The sequence below is a fragment of the Umbelopsis ramanniana genome (assembly GCF_025399195.1).
Source record: "Umbelopsis ramanniana AG unplaced genomic scaffold K450scaffold_2, whole genome shotgun sequence".
NCBI lineage: Eukaryota > Fungi > Mucoromycota > Umbelopsidomycetes > Umbelopsidales > Umbelopsidaceae > Umbelopsis > Umbelopsis ramanniana.
The window spans coordinates 718,644-743,258 of NW_026252088.1; the positions used below are offsets into that span (position 1 = coordinate 718,644).

The 24,615-nt window shown below is 43.4% G+C and overlaps 11 protein-coding genes across 11 annotated transcripts; 9 read left to right on the forward strand and 2 right to left on the reverse strand.

Annotated features, from left to right (window-relative positions):
• The first annotated feature begins 152 nt into the window (after positions 1-152).
• K450DRAFT_219713 (uncharacterized protein) lies at positions 153-3,241 on the forward strand. Its single transcript, XM_051585412.1, has 15 exons — positions 153-254; positions 318-420; positions 484-561; positions 629-681; positions 747-836; positions 908-980; positions 1,049-1,123; positions 1,184-1,543; positions 1,604-1,648; positions 1,717-1,869; positions 1,935-2,051; positions 2,113-2,271; positions 2,337-2,354; positions 2,450-2,943; positions 3,013-3,241. The coding sequence occupies exons 1-15, from the start codon at positions 178-180 to the stop codon at positions 3,086-3,088; spliced, it is 1,971 nt and encodes a 656-aa protein (XP_051449411.1). The 5' UTR covers positions 153-177; the 3' UTR covers positions 3,089-3,241.
• On the reverse strand, positions 3,180-5,647 carry K450DRAFT_219728 (uncharacterized protein). Its single transcript, XM_051585413.1, has 10 exons — positions 5,550-5,647; positions 5,294-5,476; positions 5,034-5,231; positions 4,824-4,951; positions 4,624-4,759; positions 4,293-4,417; positions 4,058-4,221; positions 3,723-3,978; positions 3,344-3,653; positions 3,180-3,256 (listed from the first exon to the last, which is right to left on the reverse strand). The coding sequence occupies exons 1-9, from the start codon at positions 5,590-5,592 to the stop codon at positions 3,369-3,371; spliced, it is 1,518 nt and encodes a 505-aa protein (XP_051449412.1). The 5' UTR covers positions 5,593-5,647; the 3' UTR covers positions 3,180-3,256; positions 3,344-3,368.
• Positions 5,648-7,396: 1,749 nt separating this feature from the next.
• Positions 7,397-8,544, forward strand: K450DRAFT_219742 (uncharacterized protein). The gene has a single exon (XM_051585414.1). It carries the CDS (start codon positions 7,424-7,426, stop codon positions 8,390-8,392), a length of 969 nt encoding a protein of 322 aa, XP_051449413.1. The 5' UTR covers positions 7,397-7,423; the 3' UTR covers positions 8,393-8,544.
• Position 8,545: 1 nt separating this feature from the next.
• K450DRAFT_219744 (uncharacterized protein) lies at positions 8,546-9,494 on the forward strand. Its single transcript, XM_051585415.1, has 3 exons — positions 8,546-8,827; positions 8,895-9,009; positions 9,072-9,494. The coding sequence occupies exons 1-3, from the start codon at positions 8,816-8,818 to the stop codon at positions 9,206-9,208; spliced, it is 264 nt and encodes an 87-aa protein (XP_051449414.1). The 5' UTR covers positions 8,546-8,815; the 3' UTR covers positions 9,209-9,494.
• A 210-nt stretch (positions 9,495-9,704) lies between these two features.
• On the forward strand, positions 9,705-13,007 carry K450DRAFT_219748 (uncharacterized protein). The gene is made up of 11 exons (XM_051585416.1): positions 9,705-9,926; positions 10,006-10,377; positions 10,454-10,526; positions 10,594-10,706; positions 10,777-10,922; positions 10,998-11,075; positions 11,147-11,252; positions 11,318-11,455; positions 11,532-12,347; positions 12,422-12,847; positions 12,925-13,007. Exons 1-10 carry the CDS (start codon positions 9,721-9,723, stop codon positions 12,513-12,515), a joined length of 2,142 nt encoding a protein of 713 aa, XP_051449415.1. The 5' UTR covers positions 9,705-9,720; the 3' UTR covers positions 12,516-12,847; positions 12,925-13,007.
• Positions 12,537-13,178, forward strand: K450DRAFT_219754 (uncharacterized protein). The gene has a single exon (XM_051585417.1). It carries the CDS (start codon positions 12,723-12,725, stop codon positions 12,933-12,935), a length of 213 nt encoding a protein of 70 aa, XP_051449416.1. The 5' UTR covers positions 12,537-12,722; the 3' UTR covers positions 12,936-13,178.
• K450DRAFT_219758 (uncharacterized protein) lies at positions 13,179-14,370 on the forward strand. The gene has a single exon (XM_051585418.1). The coding sequence runs from the start codon at positions 13,422-13,424 to the stop codon at positions 14,271-14,273; it is 852 nt and encodes a 283-aa protein (XP_051449417.1). The 5' UTR covers positions 13,179-13,421; the 3' UTR covers positions 14,274-14,370.
• A 330-nt stretch (positions 14,371-14,700) lies between these two features.
• Positions 14,701-16,519, forward strand: K450DRAFT_219764 (uncharacterized protein). Its single transcript, XM_051585419.1, has 10 exons — positions 14,701-14,772; positions 14,849-15,014; positions 15,096-15,128; positions 15,197-15,318; positions 15,395-15,525; positions 15,598-15,751; positions 15,817-15,879; positions 15,969-16,063; positions 16,128-16,420; positions 16,497-16,519. The coding sequence occupies exons 1-10, from the start codon at positions 14,770-14,772 to the stop codon at positions 16,511-16,513; spliced, it is 1,077 nt and encodes a 358-aa protein (XP_051449418.1). The 5' UTR covers positions 14,701-14,769; the 3' UTR covers positions 16,514-16,519.
• Positions 16,520-17,215: 696 nt separating this feature from the next.
• K450DRAFT_219768 (uncharacterized protein) lies at positions 17,216-18,896 on the forward strand. Its single transcript, XM_051585420.1, has 3 exons — positions 17,216-18,438; positions 18,516-18,720; positions 18,800-18,896. The coding sequence occupies exons 1-2, from the start codon at positions 17,569-17,571 to the stop codon at positions 18,525-18,527; spliced, it is 882 nt and encodes a 293-aa protein (XP_051449419.1). The 5' UTR covers positions 17,216-17,568; the 3' UTR covers positions 18,528-18,720; positions 18,800-18,896.
• A 785-nt stretch (positions 18,897-19,681) lies between these two features.
• On the reverse strand, positions 19,682-22,169 carry K450DRAFT_219771 (uncharacterized protein). Its single transcript, XM_051585421.1, has 7 exons — positions 21,905-22,169; positions 21,810-21,829; positions 21,548-21,593; positions 20,894-21,477; positions 20,553-20,813; positions 20,414-20,482; positions 19,682-20,355 (listed from the first exon to the last, which is right to left on the reverse strand). The coding sequence occupies exons 1-7, from the start codon at positions 21,912-21,914 to the stop codon at positions 19,825-19,827; spliced, it is 1,521 nt and encodes a 506-aa protein (XP_051449420.1). The 5' UTR covers positions 21,915-22,169; the 3' UTR covers positions 19,682-19,824.
• A 693-nt stretch (positions 22,170-22,862) lies between these two features.
• On the forward strand, positions 22,863-24,615 carry K450DRAFT_219777 (uncharacterized protein). The gene has a single exon (XM_051585422.1). The coding sequence runs from the start codon at positions 23,101-23,103 to the stop codon at positions 24,511-24,513; it is 1,413 nt and encodes a 470-aa protein (XP_051449421.1). The 5' UTR covers positions 22,863-23,100; the 3' UTR covers positions 24,514-24,615.

The following is a 24,615-nucleotide window of genomic DNA, read 5'->3' on the forward strand; positions in this document are numbered from 1 at the left end:
TCTCTCGGTTCTCCTTTATTTTGCAAGCAATTCAACTTATTTGAGTTGATACTGCTTAAGAGGTTTGGCAAATGTCACTCAGTGGCGCACTGCCATTCTGTTCATCATATTTGCAAGTCACATTTTTTTCCAAACTTCGAATCGACATTCATTAAGGAACTGTCTTTTGCCAAAGCAATGTCTGAACCAGTAGCTGTCTCTATTACACTAGAGGAATCTACACGAGGAAAAGGTCTGGCACCTATTAAACAAGAGTAGGTTTGAGTTATTGACAAATACCCCCGTCGGAAGGTCATGAGCTAACCGTCCACCGATAGATTCCGCAAAACCAAATGGTTTGAAGACAACGAAGTAGAAGATATCAACACCGCAGCGTTTGGAGACGATGAGGTTGAAGGCCAAAAGTTTGAAAACGGTGATGTAAGTTGACGTGACATGATTTGACGGCGATATGGATGCACCGTACTCATAAAAGGGAAGCAGTCCAATGCAGGCGGTAATCGTAAAGCCCGCGGGCAGAACAAGAAGCGAAAGAGGACACATGTTACAGATGACATCAAGGTAAGTAGCAGGTCAATTGTATATAGATCAGAATGACATTATGGAACTGATTCGATAATGTCGGTAGCTCTGCCCTTATATTGCCGCTGGCGATAACGACAAATGCAACTGGGGAGACAAGTATGTGGCAATTCGGTCATTTGAAATTTACGCTGGAACAGTGTGAATAACCTTTTGTATATTAGGTGCAAATTTACTCATAACATTGAAGAGTACCTGAAGTTGAAGCCTGCTGATTTGGGCGAAAGATGCGTCAACTTCGAGGTCTACGGAAGGTAACTAATCTCAGCTTCATCATTTCGAAACACTCACCAAATGATTTTCTAACAATTTCAATGTATTACAGATGTAGAGCTGGATATGCTTGCCGTTACTTGCAAGCGCATTTCAAAGATGGAAAGCTCGTTGTTGATGAAGAGGTATGTGCATACAGCTGGGCAACATCCAATGACACGTTTTGTACTGACATGGGCTCGGCTTTTCTTAGCGCGAAAGAAATGCACCTGTTACTGTCAAGAATGGTATTACGCCCGAAACGATGGCAGCTTTGCGGAAACATACGGTATGGCTGAAAGTGAATATTTTATTAATGAGAACCTCTGCGTCTAACCACCGCATGTAGTTCAACTTTGAAAAATCAGAAGCGTTTTTAAAGGAGATTCAAGCTGAAATCGATGCTGAAATTGCTATGAAGGAGGAAAACACGCAGAGGAGACTAGCCTCCATGTTGGCTGAGCCTGCTAGTGCCACAACAGATAGTCCCGCCAGCACCATTGTCGAGGCACCATCTACACCAATTTCGGACAAGTTGAAGAAAGTAGCAGAGGTGGAGCAGGTTTCGACGGACATCGAAACAACGCCCTCGGGAATAGTCACCTCCGTAGAGACTTCCCAGCAAACAGAAGTCGTTTCGGAAACCAGTATAAGTCCAGCCAAAGAAGAGCAACCAGTTGGACCTATCTTCGATATAAATGACAAGAAGGTACGAAGGGTTCATTTGTGAGTTGACTAATCTGACGATTATACTCACCATTATGTATAGAAATTAAACTTCAAAGACAAGACCTACCTTGCTCCCCTCACCACCGTAAGTCAGCTTTATGCCTCATGCACCATTTATAAGAATCAGCGCTAACACCCATCTTCACATAAAAGGTCGGTAACTTGCCTTTCCGTAGAATCTGTAAAGAATTTGGCGTGGATATCACATGTGGTGAGATGGCTATGGCTACCAACCTACTCCAGGGCCAGAAGACTGAATGGGCTTTGACCAAGCGCCATGCATCAGAGGACTTGTTTGGTATCCAGGTTTGTAATCACATAAGTCACCTAATATTTATCCTACACTACATTACTGACTTTTGTGCATTCAGATTGCAGGATACAAAACAGAACAGCTCGTCAAGGCTTGCCAAGTCATAAATGAAACTGTGGATGTCGACTTTGTTGACCTCAACATGGGCTGCCCTATCGATATGCTTTTCAACAAGGTACATTTCAATGGTGTTTACAACGTACAAGTGGATGATGTATTGATTGTCCTCGTTTTAGGGTGGCGGTTCAGCATTGTTGGACTCACACGGAAAGATGCTCAAGATGCTTCGTGGAATGCAGCACGTTCTCGACCCTCCTGTCACCGTTAAGTTCAGAACTGGTGTGAAGGACAATCACCCTACAGCTCATAAGCTGGTACCTAAATTGGAAAGTGTGGTGAGTAGCTTACCAGGTGCAAAATTCACCATATGCGCACATAACTAAAATTTGCTCATTATCAGGGCATCGGAATGGGCACTGTAAGTAGGATAATAATTGCAATACGCTTCTAGATGCCAGCATCTGCTACTTAAACCTTTGTGTATGCTCATCATCATGTTTTGCCATTATTTAGCTCCATGGCCGTTCGCGCCAACAGCGGTACACTCGGCTCGCTGACTGGGATTATATTAAAGGAATCAAGAGGTTGACAAACGATATGGCCTTGTTCGGTAACGGTGACGTTCTCAGCTGGGAACAGTACTATCAGCAGAAGGAGGAATCCGGAGTAGACGGAATCATGATTGGACGAGGAGCATTGATTAAACCATGGATCTTTGAAGAAATCAAAACCCGAAGACACTGGGATATTTCATCTTCAGAGCGATTCGATATGTTGAAGAAGTTCTGTGATTATGGCCTCGAGCATTGGGGTACTGACACCATGGGCATCAATTCTACCCGTCGTTTCTTATGTGAATGGCAAAGCTTCTTGTATCGATACATCCCTGTCGGTCTTCTCGAGGTCCTTCCTCAGCAGATGAATGAGCGTCCACCACCTTATTATGGCCGCGACGAACTCGAGACACTCATGGCTAGTCCCAGAGCCTCTGACTGGATTAAAATAACGTAAGATTACGAACTTTTAGTTGTTCTTTATGAATGAAATGAAGCAAACTAATTTGTCATACTTCACAGTGATCGTATTTTGGGTCCTGCCCCAGAAGACTTCAAATTCATACCAAAGCACAAGGCCAACTCGTTTGAAGGTTAAAAACGCACCCATATTCATTTGTATGTTGTACCTGTTATGGTTTTTTTTTAGTATTAGCAAGAGTATACAATTAAAGAAAAAGGCTGTATTTACGGAGAAGTAAATGGAAGTGGAGACCGCTTTTGAGACCTTAGCTTGCTAAACCATACCTAGAGGAACGACATTGGTCTGGAACCGTGCATCCCAAAATAATTGACCACTGCATATTAAATAACTATTTTATTCAATACAACAGAAGAAAAGACAAAGGAATACTTTTTTGGTAACAGCTTGGCAAGGTTTACGAGCTTTCACAACAGAACTCGATGTCAACAATCTCTTTAGGAGCAGTGGCAGTTAAGACCCAAGGGTCCTCTTTCCCGATGCAAACATTATCTTCGATGCGAATTCCAATTCCCTGGTATTCTTTTGGAAAACGATCATCATATGGTACATAAAGGCCAGGTTCGATGGTAATGACCATTCCTTTCCTCAGTCGTCGAGATCTGTCCAAGTCATGACAGTCATGTACATCCAATCCTAGATAATGACCGACGTGATGTGGGTACAAAATACGCTCCACGTCCTATGCAAATGGTCAGTGAGCAAATCGCTACTAAAAGTGCATGTACATTAATTTGTGTTCGTCACATACCCCAGTCTTGACGTGAAAGTTGATCTTGTCTAACTCTTGCTTCATTAATCGTACCGATACGTCGTGAATGCCATGGAGTGACATATTGTGAGATTCCGTACAAAGTTTTATGCAGGCTTTGTTGACGTTCAAGACGGCTTGGTATAGCTTTCTCTGTGGATCTGAGAATTTCCCGTTGACAGGCCATGTTCGTGTGATATCACTTGCGTATCCATTGTATTCTCCACCACAATCAACCAAAACCAAATCACCATTCCTGAATCGTAAGCAGTTGTCAGACGAGCCAAAGACCAAAGGCAAAACTCCAACCACACGGTATATGCGACATAACTTACCTTAACTTCATGTCATTTCTTACATAATGCATAGATAGTGCATTGGGACCTCCAGCAACTACTGGTACATAAGCTAACATACTCGATCCTCTCATTCGACATTCAAAGTCCAGCTTTGCCCATAACTGCCCTTCGGTGATACCAGGCTTTGTAAATTTCATAGCCTACAGGATTTGGTTTAGTATACCATGTTCAGTACTGTTACGGTGACAACGGAGAGAATGACTCAAATCACCTCAATGAAAGCCTTGCTGCTAATTTCTCCCGATTGTCTCATAACTTTAGCTTCCGCTTCACTCTTGACGTTTCTGAATTCTTGCACAAGTGGGCTTAATTGCTTCACTGGTTTGGATGTCTTTCCTATTGAAACGGAACGAGAAGAACTCGGTTAATAACCATTGCATTGCCCAGATAATACTTCCACTCCACGTTATAATCTATTCTTCCACAGGTCGCCAGCTCACATATACCAAAATCTTTACCGTAGCTCTCAAAGCTCCGTAACACCTTGGTCAGTAGCCCAGCGACCCCACCCTCTTGCCAATTAGACCAATCTGTCGCCGTACCATATGATATTAATTTTTTTGCAGGTTCAGAGGACGACAAGATAGATCCTGATGACATGTTTGTATCCACATATATACATTTGGCATTATTGATGGCTTCCCTCAAGCGAGTTGGAAATTGCATGGAGTTGAATGCCTGAAAGTTGAGGTGTTAGTGTGATCTGAAAGTCAGTCGTCAAGTATACCTATCATATGCAAACCTCATCCGCTCCAAATTTTTCAATGATCCCATCCAATCCTGTTCTTGGACCGTCCCAAAGTTCGACGCTTGGATTTTTGGGCAAACCAAACATGGTCATTTTGTACCCTTTAGGCGAGGAGTCCTTTTCTAGAAGCATAAAGTCAAAATGTTAATTACGGGCGGCGTACATATTGTCTTCGATATATCCCCTTTTAAAGCTCAATCGTACCGAGGATGGCAGCAGCATCTGGTTCGTTAAAACCTGTTAGATACCAAAAGTCGGTATTCTGGTGGAATGGGTAGAATACATTGTTGGACATATATCGAGTTCGATACCCTAACGAAACAACCAGACTTCCTTCATGCAGAGAATTCATAAGCGCCGTTCGTCTCAATTCATACTCAAGAGCAGATACCCCGGGAGTGACTAAGGTCGATGGTTATCAGCTGAATCTGATTGCTTAGTTGCTAATGATTTAAGTGACTTACGTTCATTTTTCTCGAGAGCATATGGATGAGTTTCGAAAACAGGCTGCCCGTAGCTTCTCAAATGAGTTTCAGGTATCAAAGAAGCATTCGCACTGGTAGCGAGAGCTCGGGTGATACGAGGGCTAGTGACCTGGTGGTGGTTATTGATAACACAGGCTTGCAGGAAAGTTGCAGTTCTCCTTCCTTTGAAAGTACAAAGCGTAAGTGACATTTTGAATCGTGATAGTTTGCATTGTCTAAATTCAAGGGATCATACTTGTGGTTGCAAGTAGTGTAGCCTGGCAAACTGATTTCAACATTTGCTTGAATGGAAGTCAGTTCACTGGGCCTATGAAAAACAAGTCCTGGTCAATGACAAGCCCTAAGGACTGAATTTTCGGATTTGTCCGAGTCACATGTTCGGCGGCCACGGTAAATTTAACGTAGGCCCATTTTTATTCAACGATGAACTGTTGAATAAAGTCCCTTTTTTCACTTTATAAACTACCTCCAGAAGTTTATGGAGTCGCTATGTTGATAAGTTAATACACTTTATTGCGTAATGATTTATCAAAACGAAAAAACGCGTCTAACTTGCTACCGATATATTCTGTAATACTTGTTATTAGGAAGAAAAATCTGACAGTACGGAATATTACGCTACTATATTATAGAATTCATAATGCAAATATTTTCTACATTTGAAAATTCAATGCAAACCGATCTTGCCGTGAAAGACAAGGCGAATTCAAGGTGGATGCTCAAACAATATCTTATCCTAAAATAGTATTTCTACGGTTGAAAGCTTTAAACTGTGAACTTTGTAACATCCTTCAGAACAATTTTCCAGCTCAATGATTCCTAAATTTTGAACAAAAAGGCTGCTGCTTATGTGGAAATGATCGCACCAACTATCATATCAAGCGCATAACAGAGCTGCTGCCAACTACAGATCGACGCGCATTCGCGCGCGAGCTTTAAAGGAGACAAGAGCAGTATTGGCGACAACGCCTGTGGATGAGATTAGCTCACGGCCATTGGTCGTCTAAAGCTATCTTCACTGATTTATATAGGCCAGACGTTGGCCTATGCACCATCTATTGTCCTGCATATGATCACGTGCCGTAATGCATACTCCGTACGTCCACTTCTGGAATCTTCACTTGTTGATTCAGCCACGAACCTATAAATATCGTGATACCGCGTCATGCACATAGCATCATCCTAGTAGCTGTTAGACAGCTAGCATTCAATATCCATACCGTACCTTCTGAATGAATAAATGAAAGCGAAAGGCTTACTCTCAAATTCGTTTTCCGGGGCCAGTATTACCCTATTCCCTGAGTAAGCCACTTGTCCCATGCAACCTCGGACCTTACAGTATGTATTCTCGTGCAATTGTTTTTTTGCGGAAGTCTATTGACCGAGCCCCCTCAGTCCATGACGAAATCTATAGATTGTCTCACCCACCTCTTTCCTTTGTACCAGACTGCGAATTTTGCTCAAAGACGATGAAGGGTATCCTTCGTTCGGTTGAAATAATTTAGAGTTCTTTCGAAAGACCGTAACACAATTTATGTATTCACTCCTCGTGCAATGGCTGGGGCGTTTCGTCCAACATAGCGGCTATGCAATTATTCAGAAACCGCTTTTGAAACTGATGTTTATTGACCTTATGAATAATTGATAACAAGCCATTGTAACATGGCATTCTCAGAAGTTGCTTTGTTTTTGGATTTAAATTGTTAACTTCCTTTTTTTTTTGAATAAAACTACGGTTGTATGTATTGAGATTGAGATGCTGTCACCTATAGTTGGCGAAGCTCCAACGTACCTTGTTCTGAGTACGAAAATCGGCGAGAAGCCTAATGCATGTCGTAAACCGGGGCTGCCGTTACATACACGGACGGGAACACCAAATACACTCCAAGGTGATAGCAAAAATGATCTTATCGAATGTTAGTGAATAGGGGTAAGGAACACCATTGATTACGGTAGTCTGTTCAAATTCTGTCAAAATTGATGATGTCGGACACCCCTCCTATGTTTATCAATGTGATGACCAAGCGCCACCGGCGTCGTGTAGCGCACCGAAATAACCTAAAAGGCTACAGAGGATAATTACTCTTCTTCCACAAGCCCAATTATAACATGAAGCATAATCTGACTGTGGTTGCCGCTATATGCATATTCATCGTGGTAGCCTTGTTTAGCTTCAATGGCCTTCCTGATAACGAGGTCGACGACGACAGTCACAGCCAGCTTCTAGACTATAAGCTGATAACGTCGAACAAAAGCGTGTCTGCTCCCAATGCCGACATGATGGCCATGATCGACAACAATATTCTAGACAGCAAGAACAACGTCTTGCTCACGGCCGTTGCCAATTCTGGCATGGCGAACTACACGCTGAATTGGATTGAGTCGCTCAAGCGCTGTGATATTGACAAATTCATGGTATTTGCTATTGATAGCGAGCTAGTTGAAACATTATCCGCGGCCGGCTATGAAAACAACGTAATAGCAATCCCAGATGACTGGTTCCACACTCCCGTCAGCAACAGCTTGATCAGCTGGGGCAATATGCATGATTATCTCCCAGTGACTGCCTCTAAATCGTTGGTGGTCGAGCATCTCCTCTATCTGAATATTACGGTATGGTTTTCTGACGTGGATATTGTCTTCCTGTCGCCCAACATCTACGAGTACCTGCTGCACAAGTTCCGGATACGACCTGCAACCGACGCGCTCTTCCAACAACGAGGCATAAAAGATAACAATGACATCAACTCAGGGTTTTTCATCATGAAGCCCACTGACCTTATGAAACACATCATCTCCACATCCATTTCTGTGCAAGATGAAGACAATGCCAAATACAAGAAGAGCAAACTTACCCAGCAGCGAGCAATCAATCGCGTCATTCAATCGCTGAATATCGATTTCTATACGTCTCCGCTGGTGTTGTTAGAAATGGAGCTGTTCCCCGTCGGCAATGTGTATTATGATATGAACATCCCAATGAAGTACGGTTTTAATCCATTGATGGTGCATGGAAACTTTAGAGACGGCGCAGAAAAAGAAGTTGCTCTTCGAAAGGCCGGCCTATGGTATATCTGATCAACGCCGTATCCCCCAATGAACTTGCCAAACACAGCATTAGATGTCACCATAGTAATCATATATCATTTCGTAAAACCTATAAAAATCAACTTATCAATAGAATACTTGTCGTGATGGCCGCTATGAACCCTGTATCGCTCCTGCTTTTTTAAAAATCATTATTTTTGCCCACGTTGCAGATACATGGCGAGGGGAGAAACCTTTAGATTTTTGGTTCCCAAAACACTCTTTACTTCCGTACTTCTCTTCATTATTACATTCACAAAGTGAAAGCGCTTCATTGAACATCATTGGCCGGAGTTTACGTCTTTGCTGACCCAAAAACAGCTGCCTAGCAGTTTTTTCACGTGCGTCATTCGCTGCGCTTTAAATTCGCGCTGACCGTTGGCAAAACACCTTTCATCTTATTGACTATACAAAATGCCCTCTGCCGTACGTTCGTGTTTTCAATCCCGTTTGATCCCTACCATTGCTTTACTTATTCGTTTTTATATTATAGCAATTCCAAACCGCTGCCGACGAAGTTCAGCAATTGAAGAACAAGCCCTCCAGCGATGACCTCCTCAAGCTTTACGGTCTCTTCAAGCAGGCTACCGTTGGTGACTGCAACACCAGTAAGTTTTCTGTAGGATCCTAACTGTATAGTGCTTTTTACTGATCTGTTGTCATCAAATAGGCAAGCCCGGTGTCTTTGACCTCAAGGGCAAGTACAAGTGGGAGGCCTGGAACGCCTTGGCTGGCAAGTCCCAGGATGAAGCCGAGAAGGAGTACATTGCGTTCGTCGAGGAGCTCAAGGCTAAGGATGCCCAATAAATACCAACCCATGAAATGTAATAAATTTTGATGGTCTAATTGTTAGCACCTACTACAAGTTATTGGGGCGTTCAAACCTTTTGGGACCGTGGGCAATTTGCGTATATCGCCACTTGCGTTGATTGGTAGAGCGAATCATTTGCTTCTGTGAGTTTGTCTCCTGTTGGGGAAGTCCCATGGGTCAATTATACCGGATCACCCCCAACCTATTTGAGTTATACGAAGCCAGCTAGCTGTAGTGATAGAACCGCGTGCCACATTATTGCAAAGCGTGCGATAAGTCAAGGCCTTTATACCATGGTCAATACATACCTTTCCGTAAACTATAGCATTTCAACAGCTGAACAGTGGTTGATAGGTAGTAGCAATGACCTTAAGGTACTAGAAGCTTCAGCAGCTGTTTCAGCAGCTGTTTCATTTTTGCTTGGCTTGGCCGGCCGGTCGTGGCTTGAAAAATTGACCCAAATTTCACCTAAAGGGTTCAGGTCACGAACACCGAAGCTCTTAGCACAATGGATCAACCACACTCGAGTGAAAAAGCTTTAGGATTAGCAACTGACGATCCGAAAACGCTGCAAACTGACCTTTTGGCTGTTGAATTTGAAGAAAAAGTCGCCATCGACGACCCAGAGAAATATGATTCAGGCACATTAGATCCGACAGCAGCAGCAGCATCATCTGATGAATTGGTATCTATTGATAACGACTCAGAAGACGGGTATGTTCACAATATTAGCATTCAAAGATTAGAGGAAAGTAATATGGCTATATCTCATGCGTATCGTCTCAATCTTCAGGGATATGCCTGAACCACCATCCAATATCACAGAATCACCTAAGCAAGAGGCGCAAATCAATATGCTCAGCACACCCATCGGTTCACCGCCCTTTAATCTACCACGTACACCAGACGACGACGCCATCAAAAACGATCAGGAATTTGAGCACATTATAACCCAGTTTGATGAAACAGCTCACAAAGACGGCACTCATGCTCAAAACGCGGAAAACTTGCCGAGCCGACGACGCTCATCGGCTGACGCACCTCAGCACCGCCGGCCTAGCGCTCGATCTGAAGAAATAAGTACAGACATACCATTTGACTTCAATAGGTTCTTAGAGCAAATGAAGAGGCGAGGAGCAATACCTATTACCAAATACTTTAAAAGGTAAGGCAAACTGTGATATATGGGGCATAATGGCCAAACTCCATGCGGCACTCAAATTCTCACTCATTTTGTTTAGCTTCTTGCAAGCATTTGATCGTCGGCCTTGGACTGTCAATGAGCAAATAAAAATCATTCAAGACTTCCTTGATGTAAGTGCTGGCACCATTATCCCTAATACCTTCAAATAACAGCCTCTCAACAATGTGCTTTCAACAGTTCATTCATGGAAAGATGCAGGAGTGTGATGTCTGGAAGGATGCAAGCGATCAGGAATTTGAAAATGCAAAGGAAGGCATGGAGAAACTGGTTATGAACAGACTCTTCCACCTGTAAGACATTCGGCTTGTTTTGGGTTTCAGCTCGCTATGGTAGGGCTCATACTAAACTTGGACGTTTTAGCACATTTTCACCAAACACGACTGATGACAAGGAACGAGATGAGATATTGTACCATAAGATTCGAATATTTTCGTGGATCACAGAAGAGCATCTCGATATACCTGTTACTCAGCACAATGAGTCGTTTTTAACATTTGCAGAATCTGGTAAGATAGATATGGACGGTAACATTGGGCTATGCGAAGGTTTACAAAGACTCATCGTCCTCATGCCTTTGACAGAGCTTTTGAAAATTAACAATTACAAGGCGCCAAGGGACAAACTTATTTGCATATTGAACTGCTGCAAAGTGATCTTCGGTAGGTGATATGATTGATTCTGGAATACCATAGAATAGTACTCATTAGTGTTTACGCATTCCCTTGTCTAGGTCTCATCAAGCATGTGGAAGGCGACGCTGGCGCTGACAAGTTCCTGCCAATCCTGATATATGTTGTATTAAAATCAAATCCTCCAAAACTAGTATCTAATGTACAGTAAGTAATAAGCACTGTCCATGGCCAACTTGCTTAAAGTGTATTACTCTAATCACATTTCTTAGATATATCAATCGATTCCGCAATCCAGATCAACTTCAATCAGAGGGCGGCTACTATCTCACAAATTTAATGGGCGCTATTGCGTTTATAGAGTCTTTGGAAGCAAAGTCACTGTCAATCACTCAAGAAGAATTTGACAGGTAAGGGCATTGTAGAGGCATGCATCGTCGATGTTATATGTCGTCTAATTTTTAACGACCTAAAATCATTTCGTAGCAATATCGAGAGCACCATGAAAGAATTGGAAAAGGAGAGGCCATTAGAGGCGGTGAAGGAGAAAGTCAATTACGATAATGCTATACATCCTTCTCAGTCACCACGACCAGGATCGTCACAATCGCAACAACCACTGATCGACCCAGTCAAAGCTGCTGCTCTGTTAGAGAAGGGAAGTTCGTTTGCTCAAAAGACCATGCAAAAGCCACTCAACTTCATGGGCAAGATACTTCAGAACTTGAATGACTCCAGTCGTCCATCCACCCCGGATTCAGATGATGAATATCAAGGCTATCAAAGAAACACTGGGTACGATGAAAATCAACGAAGGCAGCAGTCACCACCAGCACAGTATAATTCAGCCAGTGGATGGCCGTCAGAAAACCATGCTACATGGAGTCAACACGTCGAGCCCACCCGAGATATACAAGATTACAATCAATATCGAGAATATCTCTATCAACAGCAACAACAACAACAACAACAACAACAGCAACAACAACATTATCAGCAACAACAGCAATACCAACAGCCGCAGGAGCACTATCGCCGCCAAGTATACCAGCAACAGCAACAACCCCCCTCCGCAGCACAATGGCAACAATATCCTGGTGCAGCCGGGCAATGGTCAACACCACCACATGCTAATCCCAACCCGACAAACACTTCTCCACCACAGCCGCGACAAACCATCAGCCCCCAAGAGTTCCAGGATAATCTGGCTACACTGACAGCTATATTCCCAAATGTTGAACAAGATGTCATTTTTATGATATTGCAAGCCAACGATGGCCAGTTATCTCAGACCATTGATATGTAAGTGCATTTTAAAGCGGCAACTGTTTGTATCGAGATCCGATAATGGTTGATTGGTTCTAATGCTCTTTGAGAAAAGTTTGTTGGATATCTCAGATCAAAGCGTACCGGAGCCTACTGAAGACATACCTACCCCAAGGGAGGACGCAGCTACTGAAGAGCTTTTAATAGAACATGACGATGCACCACCCCCAGTGCCTGCAAAGGAGAACAAGGCAGAAGAAGACCTTATTGAATTCTAGAAAGTTAGCTAGCTTATCAGTGTGGAGTGTGAACCCCCCATTTCGGCGTTTAAAATCCACCAAAAACGTCCATATCCCCGTTGTATCGTTTTGACGTTCAAAGATAAATCCAAAATTGTCTTCTCATTTCTAAATGTCTTACGACGACCCTGTCTCTCCTAGAGATATTCCTCGGCGAAGGCCATCCTTTGCCAGCAACTTAGCGCATAGTGTAGAATCCTGGAGCTCATCCTATGCTAGATCGCTTCATTACTTGAGGTATGCGTCGGCAGTAAAAAAAACTTTTGTTCCCTTCCTAGCACTGAACTGCTATGTATTGTTTCTTTTGCCCATAGTGAAAACCTAACCGGAGTCCATGACATTGACGCCGATGAAGAGATACAAAACGTGGTGTTTGGAACGAACAATGCATCCCCTTCTGTCCTCCCCAGACAACTTCCTCCCAATATCAATACCTCATACTCCACATTGAATGATGATCAAATTGACGAACATACATCCTTGTTACGGCGGAACCCCTCGGTGCATTCTGCCATATCGACTAGTTCGGCTTGGTCTTCGACTACGGTCGATACCCAATTGAAAAGCACCGTTGCCCAGACACTCACCAATGCCATCAACATCCTCATTGGTATTGCGCTCCTGTCATTTCCACTGGCACTTAGAAATGCTGGTTGGCTATTCGGAGCTTTGCTACTAGCTTTCACCTGTCTTTTAACCAACTACACCGCAAAGATCATTGCTCGCTGTTTGGACTACCCTAAAGCCTCCTTCGTCCTAAAGACATACGGTAAGTACTAGCTAACCATCCTGCCAAACAACGGTTTCTAATATGTTGTCCCCTCGTACAGCTGATATGGCAGGTGCAGCATATGGTACACGAGGTCGAATATTTATATCCACCATGTTCATGTTAGAGCTTATAGCTGCCTCGGTGGCACTGATTGTTTTGTTTGCTGACAGTTTACATGTGTTGTTTCCCGACATTGGTACCGTCACGTTCAAAATCTTGGCTTTCTTCACTCTGACTCCAACCACGTATCTCGCTATTCGTCACCTGTCCTACACAAGCTTTGTAGGTATTTTGAGCTCCTTCACTCTAGTTCTTGTCATATGCTATGATGGAGCCTCCAAATCGGAGCGTCCAGGTAGCTTGTTGGACCCTATGCCAACCAATTTGCTACCGGTGAACTGGATGACTTTGCCTTTGGCATTCGGGCAAATGGCAGCAGGATTCGCCGGTCACGCAACCTTTCCTTCCGTCTATCGTGATATGGCCGAACCCGAACATTTCCCTCGAGTCGTCAACTATACCTATCTTGCAACTAGCTTAATCTACGCCTTCATGGCAGCGGCAGGATATCTGATGTTCGGAAATGACGTTAAAGTCATTATGGAAAACATGATGGCTACACCGGGGTATAACCAGCTACTAAACAAGCTTGCTGTTTGGCTCATTGTCATCAATCCTTTTACAAAATACGCTCTGACCTTGAGCGGCGTCAATTTCACCATAGAACTCTCTATCTTCAGACATCCGGCCTTTTCATCCCTCACAAAGAGCAAGTTCGCTATGCATCTCGTCCAATTTGTATCTCGCCTTCTCGTCAGTTCTGTGGTGATTATAATAGCCATCTTGTTCCCTGCATTTGATCGTGTTATCGTAAGCCTCGTTCTTGTTTGAAATTTGGTTTGGCTCCTCCCCCTTACTCTGCCAATTTTATTGACCCTGAACACTTCCATGTAGAGTCTTTTAGGATCTTGCTTCTCGTATTCCATTGCTGCCATATTTCCTCTAGCATGTCATCTCAAGATGTACGGAGGCAGCATGTCCACGAAAGCTAAAGTTTTGGATTGGTCTTTGTTGGTGTTGTGTTCTTTATTGGCTTTGACTGGAACCGTATGGAGTTTTTTGCCAGATGATTGGATTCATAGTAATTAATAATGTATATTCTCCTCCATTATTTGCATAGCAGCACGTTTTATATATCATACTCAATTGTGTTCTCTCATCGTCCATCACCTTTTTTTTTTTTTTTTTTTCATTATTCTGCTGCTTGCCAATAAAGCTGGTTGATCGGGATTTGCATTGCGTGACTGCATGACGTCGCCCATTTCTAGTCTGATGTGACCTGTGCCTGCCTTTACTCAGCTTTCCCTTATTGCTATCACCTTTGATAATGGCAAGTCTATCTCTAGCTGAATGAGAAGAAGAATCGTTGATATGGTTGCTCATGCATGTCGTTTGTATTTCTCTAGTTTGGTGGCTACGAAGACGACGATCCATTCCAACAAGCTATTGGCGGTTTCTCAATGGGCGGGTTCATGAATCCTAATCGAGGGTTCTCTGAAATGTACCGCTGCTACTCCATTGCTATGATGCAATCAGGAAGCGATCGTGATAACGTCAGTTATGGTGGAAAGAGTAAGTGATGACAGTACGGTTGATTGCCTACAAAAACGAACCTTCTTAGCATTGCGTACAGTCACTGACCAGCTTCTCCAGTCATATTACCTCAATCAGCCCTTGAAAAACTATGTAAGGAAGAAACAATTGGAATGATTGGAAATCTTGGGCAGTGTATTTATATTATGCGCCTCTTTTAGCTCGACTTAATATCTCCTACCCAATGTTGTTCAAGTTGATCAATGGCGAAAGAAACGCTCATACACATGCTGGTGTTCTAGAGTTCATTGCGGAAGAAGGAAGAGTGTATCTCCCTCACTGGGTCAGTTCAGTTGCTAGAATGGCTCTATCAGGTTGGCCAATTCACTTTCTAACCGTTTCTTGCATTGCTCTCCCAGATGATGAATGCTTTGCAAGTGGAACAAGGCGATATCATTGAGATAAAGAACACATCTCTGCCATTAGGAACATTTGTTCGTATCCAGCCTCAGTCGGTGGACTTTTTGGACATCAGCGATCCCAAAGCAGTGTAAGTGCTGAGCAGCATGTGCCAACACCTGTGGTGCTAATTGTTGATATTAATTAAAAATGTACCGCCTAGGCTTGAGAACTCGTTCCGAAACTTTGCCACGCTTACTCAAGGAGACATCATTCAAATCACCTACAACAGTAAGGTCTACGAGATAAAGGTGTTAGAGATTAAACCGAATTATGACGACCATGGGGGTATTTCCATCATGGAAACTGACTTGGAGGTAATTAGCCCATTGTCATCATGTTGGCGTACGTCGATATATATGGCTAATGTTCGTTATTTTAGGTTGATTTCGCACCACCTGTCGGTTATGTGGAACCCAGTCAAATGCCTCAATCTATTCCAATGGTAATTTTGGGACGTTTTCTCGAAAATTTTCATAGGTGTTCGCTTTTCTCACTTCGAATTCCTTCTTTTTTATGGCGACTTCCTTATAGGGAAGCAAAATGATCATTGATGACCCTAAAAGTACGAAACCGGCAAATGCACCGTTTCAAGGCTCAGGACAAACGCTAAAGAGCCGAACGAGAGAGTACGTAATGTAATGTATTCCGTGCGTATATTTTTGATCAGCCACTAACGTGTAGATCCACTAGCCTGTTGAAGGATTCACCAAACAGCTCGACGACCTCATTATCAGACGCTGTGGCAGAATCGGCCGCCATTACGCATGATGATGATGCAGTACCAGCGCCTCTCAATTTACCTTTTGGACAGCTATACTTTGGTTACCCTATCATACCGCTGAAATCGGCCGAAGAAAAAGAGAGCGGGCCCGCCAAAACTTTCGGAGGTTCTGGACAAACTTTGAGGGCTGCACGAAAGGGACAATCACGACAGAGTTCGGGCACAGCTTCACCTGCTTCACAAGCAGATGGAAAAGATAAAGGTGAGTCGGCATTACGTGTCATTTACCCAAGCCAGATTGATAGGCTAACCGTATCATTCATTGGTATTGCCCACAGGACGGTCAGCTCGATGAAGGCAGATAGTTTATATAACAAAGATGATAATACCACGGGTGAAAAGATGTAGAACAATCGCTTCCCTAGATCCTACAGCATTCTGAATAATAATAAAAAAAAACTTCAAAAAAGACAAATGCACTGAGTCTACTGCAAAGAAGTGATACTGCATCACACACCTTTTTTTGGTGGGTGACCCATCATTGCACACAATTTGTGTGTTTATAAACCCAAGCCTTTCAAACAAATTTGTCGTCGGCGTGTGTGGCACAGAGCAGAGCTTTGAGAGAGATAAACAAAAAGTTGAGCGATGTGTTACGAATGCCACCAGAATATCCGCGCTTTTTTCGTGACGAAACAAAACAGCTAACCCCTCAAAGTCTGCAGGATGATATTAAAAGGAAAATGACCCGCCCATTTTACATGTTTCTAGGTTTTTTTTTTTTGCTTTGCTGTGTAATAGAGCTCAAGAGTATGGCCTGGCTCGTTATCCGTTTCTACGTCACTGGAATCTCGCTGCATCCGTCTACTTATAATATCCTTATTTTTGTTAAACAGGGGCGGCTTGATAGTTGGGTGCGCGCCAAATAGGGGGTGGATATAGTTTCGGGAGGCCATTTTTGGTGCTATGCTTTGAATAGAACCGATTGTCAAACTTTTCTCTTTTCTATTTATCCCAAACTTCATTGAGATGATATCTTCTGTTACAATATGTGCGATTCAAAATGACCGGTTGGGAAGAAGACACCAACGAGCAGTCACAAGGGTTATACACAGGGTTGAAGCAATCCAAGTAGTAGAAAGACGAAGATCCACATGACGGAAAAGGTTCTCCAGGATAGAAAAAAAATCGCGCGCGTGTTTCTACTGCTAGAATTGTCTACTACCGGTTCTGAGACTCCAATGCCTGACCCCAGCCAAAAAAAATAACATATAAACAAGAATATCTTTTGAGTTTCCAAATCATTCATCTTTGCCCGTTATTTTACTCTCTTTTGCTTTCAAAAAGCTTTGACCCTTTACTTTCATTTTTTTTTTCTTCTGATAACTCCACACTCTTTATTTCCCCCACATGTCCTCTCCTTTGGCCTTATCCGATCACCCGTCCCACTATTTTGACAACCACCGTCATCATCAATACCATCAAGCTAACAGCCATGGTACACACTATGCATCTTCTCCTTTGCCGTCTCCTCCTCTTTCTACTACACATCGTATACTTCCAAACATCGGCGATCGTGGAAGATTTTTATTCCCATTCATATCATCTAAGCAAGTTCAAGAATCAAGCATCGATCGAGACGACTATGAAGGAGGTTATAGCAGTGATTTGGAATTGAAGCCTATTACCAACCATTTCAAAGCTCAAACTCAAATGTTGCCGCCTATTCAGCAGATTGTTACGCCCTCCAATAGTCCGTCACCACAACCAATCACAAGTCAAGTTGCTGGCCTCAAGCCTTCTCCCGAGTATATGGACATTTATGCATCCAGTTCAGAAAGTTCCACGAGTGCTCCCAGTAGCCGTAAAGGCTCCATCGCTTCACTTCTCAATACGGACGACCACAACAAGCATGTTGAACAACCAATATCGGAGCTTTTAGACAATAACATCGTTATTCAAATGTATGAACCTGAGAAACACCGTCAGCACCAAGCCCATTTTCATCATCAAAAAAATGAGTATCCACCTGCTGCTGTATTGGCACCAAGAGGTCGACCGCCTCATAGCATTTCAGGCAATAGAAAAAGGCGGTTGCACAGTGAATGCGTAGTTCATGAAAGCGACACTAAGGAGTTGTCAGGGGAGCGTGATCGTAAACGTTACAGATCAGCACCCAGTAGCCAATCATATGGACATCCGGTGTCATTGGACACTACTGTGGCTCCACCCATTATCCAACAACAACGAGCGGTTGGACTACGACATTTCAGTCAACAAGTATGCAAGAAAGTTCGCGAAAAGCAAGTAACAACCTACAATGCTGTTGCTAACGAACTGGCTTCCGATATCCAAAGCTATTATACTGAGGGACAGTATGACCAAAAGAACATTCGTCGTCGTGTCTATGATGCTCTCAACGTTTTGATGGCAATGGATATCATTGCAAAAGACCGTAAAGAGATTCGATGGCTCGGAATCTCTGGACTTCAAAAGCCAACAGCAAATGATTTCGAAGGCGCGGAATCGAGTAAAGTTCAAGAGGAAAAAATGCTGCTTGAGGTGAGTAGCCAACATTTGTAGCTTGATGCATGCATGCATTCTCTTAAGACCAAACAAACTCACTCTACCCTTGTTACAGCAAAGGATTAAAACCCTACAGCAATCTGTCAAGGATACGAAGCAGAAGTTAGTTTACAAAATCAAAAAATATGCTCAGTTTCGTAACCTTATCAATCGAAATGTGGCAGATCCTGCTCACAGTGGAAAACAGCTGCCATTGCCTTTGGTTGCCTTTACTTGCAAGAACAGCACTAACCACCCTGTCCAAGTCCACGACTCTACCGATTCTATCACCGTGACTGGAAATCTTGTTGTCAACGAACGACTTGACGACACAGCTGTCATGGATCAATTGGGCTTGAATCAAGTTACCCGTCGTCAACATCTCAACTGGTTTCCTTCCAATTGGCATCCCTTCTGCTCAGGCTTGATCCGCAATGACTCTCACTAGCATGCCTGCCTTTGAATGAATAACCTACCACCAATTTTGTCGTCTTCACCGTACTTAACATTTAGCACATATTTCCTCCTCGTCCCTGTACATGATCAAACTACGACTCCTGTCCCCTTCCATTTACCATCGTCAAAGCTGTACCCGTACCATCACCTTTCATTTTTCATCAACACACACACACACACACACACACCTGTTTTCCTGCTTTCATTTAAGTCGTCCGTTTCTGTCATTTCTATTGTTTTCTTTCCATTTGTCATGCTTCTTGTTTTATACCACTTGCAAGTTTATATTCAGCGCACAGGATGCAACTATGTTTTTCGGACAAAATAAAGTCGATAACACCCCGCGCAAATTTATTCCATAGAGAGATGTGTTTAGTGCTCGGAAACACTTGCCCGCCAACTTTTTTTTTGACACGATGGCACTTCCGCACCCCCATGATCAGCAACATTTACCGGAGGGAAGACACAAACAAACAATATTTACACGTCAACCAATCCGAAATGTTCCCATGTCCGGCCACCCCCATGGATATCTGTATACATTTTTTTTATACTTTATTTTTTAAAGCAAATGTGGTAAGGAAAAGTACGATGGTGGTAAGGCAAATAAGGATCAAATAAGGTGTCTTGGTCGATCCATGTCAATCATTGCCCCTTGTCATTTAGCTGCAAATTAACCACTTCTGAGGTCAGGCTTGAAGTAGTGGGTGGTGATGCAGTGGATTTGAGATCTTTGATAGCGGGCACAACCGTCAACGACGGTCTAGATGTCAGCTTGGGACTGGTGAGAGGTAAGATGGGACTCATAGGGTCATAGACAATTTCTCCACTGGCGCCGGCGGGGTTGGGTAAGGTCAGGCTACCAGGGGCTTTGCTAGCAAGGTTGGTGGAAGCCTTTCTCCGAATGGACGCTGCCCGAGTTGGTTTAGGTCGATGGGTATCAACAGCCTCAATATCAACCTTGAACCGCTTTTCATCACAACCATATGCCTTAGGCGTCAATTCAATCACAGTATGCAAAGGTATTTTGATGTAGGGCAGATCTTCGTGGCTGTAGTTCATAAAATATGCATAAATACAGCGGAGGATGGCTTGATGTCCAATGATCAAAATGTTCTGGTGTCGTTCTAATTCCATAATAACAGGTTCTAAGCGTAATACAACGTCTCTATAGGACTGGGGAACCGATGAGTTAAATGACGCATTGCCGCCAGATATAGTAGGATTGTCTTACCTCTCCACCTCTATATCTGTAGTTAAATTTATCTTCATCTCGGTTGGCGTAATCCTCTGGATATTTTTCCTATGGAACGAGGAATGATTTAGGCGCATGCTCAAGTTATAACAGCCCACAATCCATTTGTTAAACTTACAGCAATTTCCTCATAGGTCATACCATCGCACACACCAGCATCAAGTTCTTCCAAAGCTTTCCATTGCTTTTTGGTTGGATGAGGCAACAACGATGCCGTCTGAATAGTGCGTTTCATGGTTGATGTCCAAATGGTGAGGTTTTGGTCACCAAGATTTTGACGAATAAGATCCGGCAACCGGCTTGCATACATTTCTCCTCTTGGAGACAGAGGAGAATCGCCGCCAATTTTACCTTCCACATTGAAAACCGATTCACCATGCTGATAAAAATGGGAGCATTGTTTTAGCAAGAGTCCAAATAAACCGCATCAGCGCTCTATATCCGCTACCCTATACTTACTCGACTCATATAGATCTTGCGGGGAGCGATGTGAAGATTCATGAGGTAATAGACAATACGGGATTCAAGATACCCTTTGATGAGATTGATGATGACCTGGCTTCCAACATTAATGAGCTTAATGTAGGTAAGACCTTCTTCTGTGATCGTTTCATATTGTTCTTGGTAGTGATCAATTCTAGCTCGGAAATCCTCTGCAGCTTGGTCTGGATCGATGTCGACATAATCGGGACTGGACAATTTGACATCTCTGATGTTGTTTAGAATAACCTCTTCATCCTGACAAATTGACTCAATGAACAAGACTTGTATGTCCTTCTTGTTCAAGCTCTCTTGTAACCAAGCTCGTCTCGTTTTGGTGCTATTCGTGGCATCATAGATAGCAACAATCCCCTCATCTTCCTCAAACCATCGCATCATATCTGCCAAAGCTTCGGCGGCGGCCTCTTTTCTTGACTTTTCTCCTTCGGGGTTGGCGGGATCGAAAAACGTATGCGGTACATGGGCACCAGCTAATTTTCTGCGATAGTTTCCCACATTAAACACCTTGGTGTTAATTCCAAGCCAAGTCAAATATCTACAGACTGCGGGCGTACATGTGAGATCCCAACATACGTACTTTCGTATCCGTGGCGTGACAAGACTATAAATTACCTTTTTGTGCGATGTACGTCTTGCCTCTGGCGGGTAAGCCGACCATCTATTGATTTGTTCATATGACCAACAGGTGTTAGTTACACATGAAGAAGTTTAAAAAATTTTCATTCCTTTGTTAAATGATTCGATAAGTGAGCTATTCGATGTATAGTGCGAATCAGCCCAGTTGGTTGGAAATGCGTAATAGGTTGGCGGCGGTTGTACGGTTTGAATAGCGGATATGGAATAGGAAGCCGAACAAATGTAACAGGGTACTTACAACGCAAGCAATGCGAAGATCTGTAGATAGAGAGTGATAAGCATTAGGGCATCATATGAGTCCCGTAAGCAGATCGAATGAACAGAGTAACTCACTTGAAGACATTGCTGATTACTGAAGGAGCGCGAGAGAAGGAAGTGACCGGGTTTGATATTGAATGACTGAAGCAAATTCTGTTACGACACTTTCTTCGCGGAGTTGCTGGCTGCCATCCAATTAGAAATTAGTTGCCTGCTTCAAAATCGATGTGGGGAGAAAGAACGCTGCTGAGGAGATCAGTCCGAAGTGACTTGTTTGCGGAAATACGGCGTAAACCCTTGCAGAAGTACCTGGTTTGCGGCTAATCATCGCTACGAAGAGTTATATGCGATGGAAGTTTCAAGAGGGCATACGCCATTTTGTTGTTAAGTGCCTTGTCAAACCAGACGGTCATGGCCTTCTCGCAGAGAACTGACGGCCGATACTTCGGCTCATCTCTTATTCAGCTGAATACCCCAGTACGCCTCATAGTGTTGCAGAATAAGGGACTAATAACGCAAACACCATGAAGTGTCTCGCAAATCATTGGCCTGAGGTTCTGTGAACCTAATATCGCAATGCTACCGTAAACCCACACATCAGAAATGGCTGCTAACTTCCAGGACCATTATTTTGACACATCGCTGCCCACTGAACTGTAAGTTGCGCTGTTTTACGATACTCTTAGGAAGATCAAAAGATTCATATCTAACGCTCATTGGGTTAGTAGCATATTGAAGAGCGACTATTAAAGTTTGCGATACTTGTAGATCGTTCAACAACGAACAACGATCAATACGGTGCAGGTAAATGAGCCTTTAATACACGTGGAGCACCTATCATTCCTCACATGCATATATGCTAAACGTCGAAACATATTTACGTTATTGGGAACCTCTCCTGTAAAGCTTACGTTTATTTTTTCATTATTCTTTATTCTTTAGCTCTCCTAACAGTTGAGGTCACTATCCCGCCACGGTGGCGCAATGTACCCGCTACATAAGAGCCCACTTAATGCAAACCATCAAATTTGAAGGCACGGGGTTACTAGTTATTGAAGCGCTGCTATGCAAAAGATGGATGTAGAATAATGCATGATACAATAATTTAAGGAAAGAGGTGTGTGATTTTACGCTGGCAGACATACATCGGGTGTGCTTGCGCTTACTTTTTCAGGTTCTCTCAGAGTGTCGTTGATGTGCATGCGAAATCAGCTGATAGCTCGCTAAGCAAGGATTTGTTTTGAGACGCAAAGTTTGGTTGGTGGATCACAATGGACTGCCTATCGATGTTTCAATCTCCTACCTTAGGTCACCAGTCCTTTCACACCTTGCTCCCCTTTTACTCACCCCAAATGCTGAAGGCAGTTGCATTCCAACGGCGAGCATTCTCTATGCCAGCCACTGTGCGGCCAACGCAGTCAACGTCTCCACCCCGCCATCCCATTACTCCTCCCATTCTCTCAGCAGAACAGAAAGCCTCTAGCTCACCAGCCCACTTTTACCAGAACCGAACCTTGGACTACTACGTCGAACAACGAGTTACGCCTATCACACTTCGTCAATTGGTGTTCTTCGGAAAGCGTCTGAACGATGAACGCTTGATCAAAAGTGCAAATTATGTCAGAAACGAATTGCCTGTCCGTCTAGCTCACAGGATTCGAGACTTTCAGCAACTCCCCTTCATCGTCGGTAGCAACCCTCATATTCAACTCGTCTACGATCTCTACTGGGCCGCTTTTGAAAAGTTTCGAAAAGTCCCGCCTATAGAGACGAAAGAGCAAAATCAAGAATATTGTAATTTACTACGAACTCTTCTGCGTGACCACTTGGTCGTCATCCCCCAGCTTGCCCTTGGAATCTCAGAATGCGCTCAACATATACCCGCCGTACACGCTAATCACTTTATGAACACTATGCTTCGATCCAGAATATCAAGGAGAGTTATCACCGAACAACATTTGGCATTGAGCGAGAGTAGCCAGGATATGAATAACGATGATGCCACAGTTGGCACCATCTTCACCAAATGCAATCCTACAAACATCATAGAAAAATGTATTGCCCTCATAGAGACCAGGTTAAGTGGGACAGCAAAATGCCCACCCTTCAACATAGATGGATCCACAGGTTGTGGCGACTTTACATATATCTCTGAACACATCGAGTACATTGTGTTCCAACTACTCTCCAATTCAGTTCGTCATACTCTTCAATTCCATAAACACAACAATGCCCCACCCCCTGTCAACATCACTATTTGTTCCAATGACACCGACATTTTGATTCGTATTTCAGATCAAGGTGGAGGAATGTCACCCGAGGCATACCGAGATTTATGGTCATTCACATCACAGCGGCGGTTCAAAGCTTTCGAGACCATTCCCCAGATGGCTGCGCGAATAGCAGAAGAAGAAGAAATACCATGGAGTTGGCAAGGTCAGGAAGATCAGCATCTAGGGATTGGCTTACCTATGAGTAAAGTGTACTCTGAATACTGGGGAGGCGAGCTGAAAATCATGTCGATGGAAGGATTTGGTACTGAAGCATATATTCGGATTCCACGGCTGGGCAATCAGACTGAGAACATTGATTTTGAAGAAGCCCAAGAGGTCGAGTACGTACCTGCTTGGGAAAGCGACGAGCGACATACCATAGTTCGCCACAGCTCCATTCTTGGCCAATGACCGCTAAAATTAAGCATCCCTCAACCACTTTGTATTATTCCAGTTGATTGAACACAAATAAAAAAAAACCCAACACCCTGTAACCTTTTAATCCATTTTACA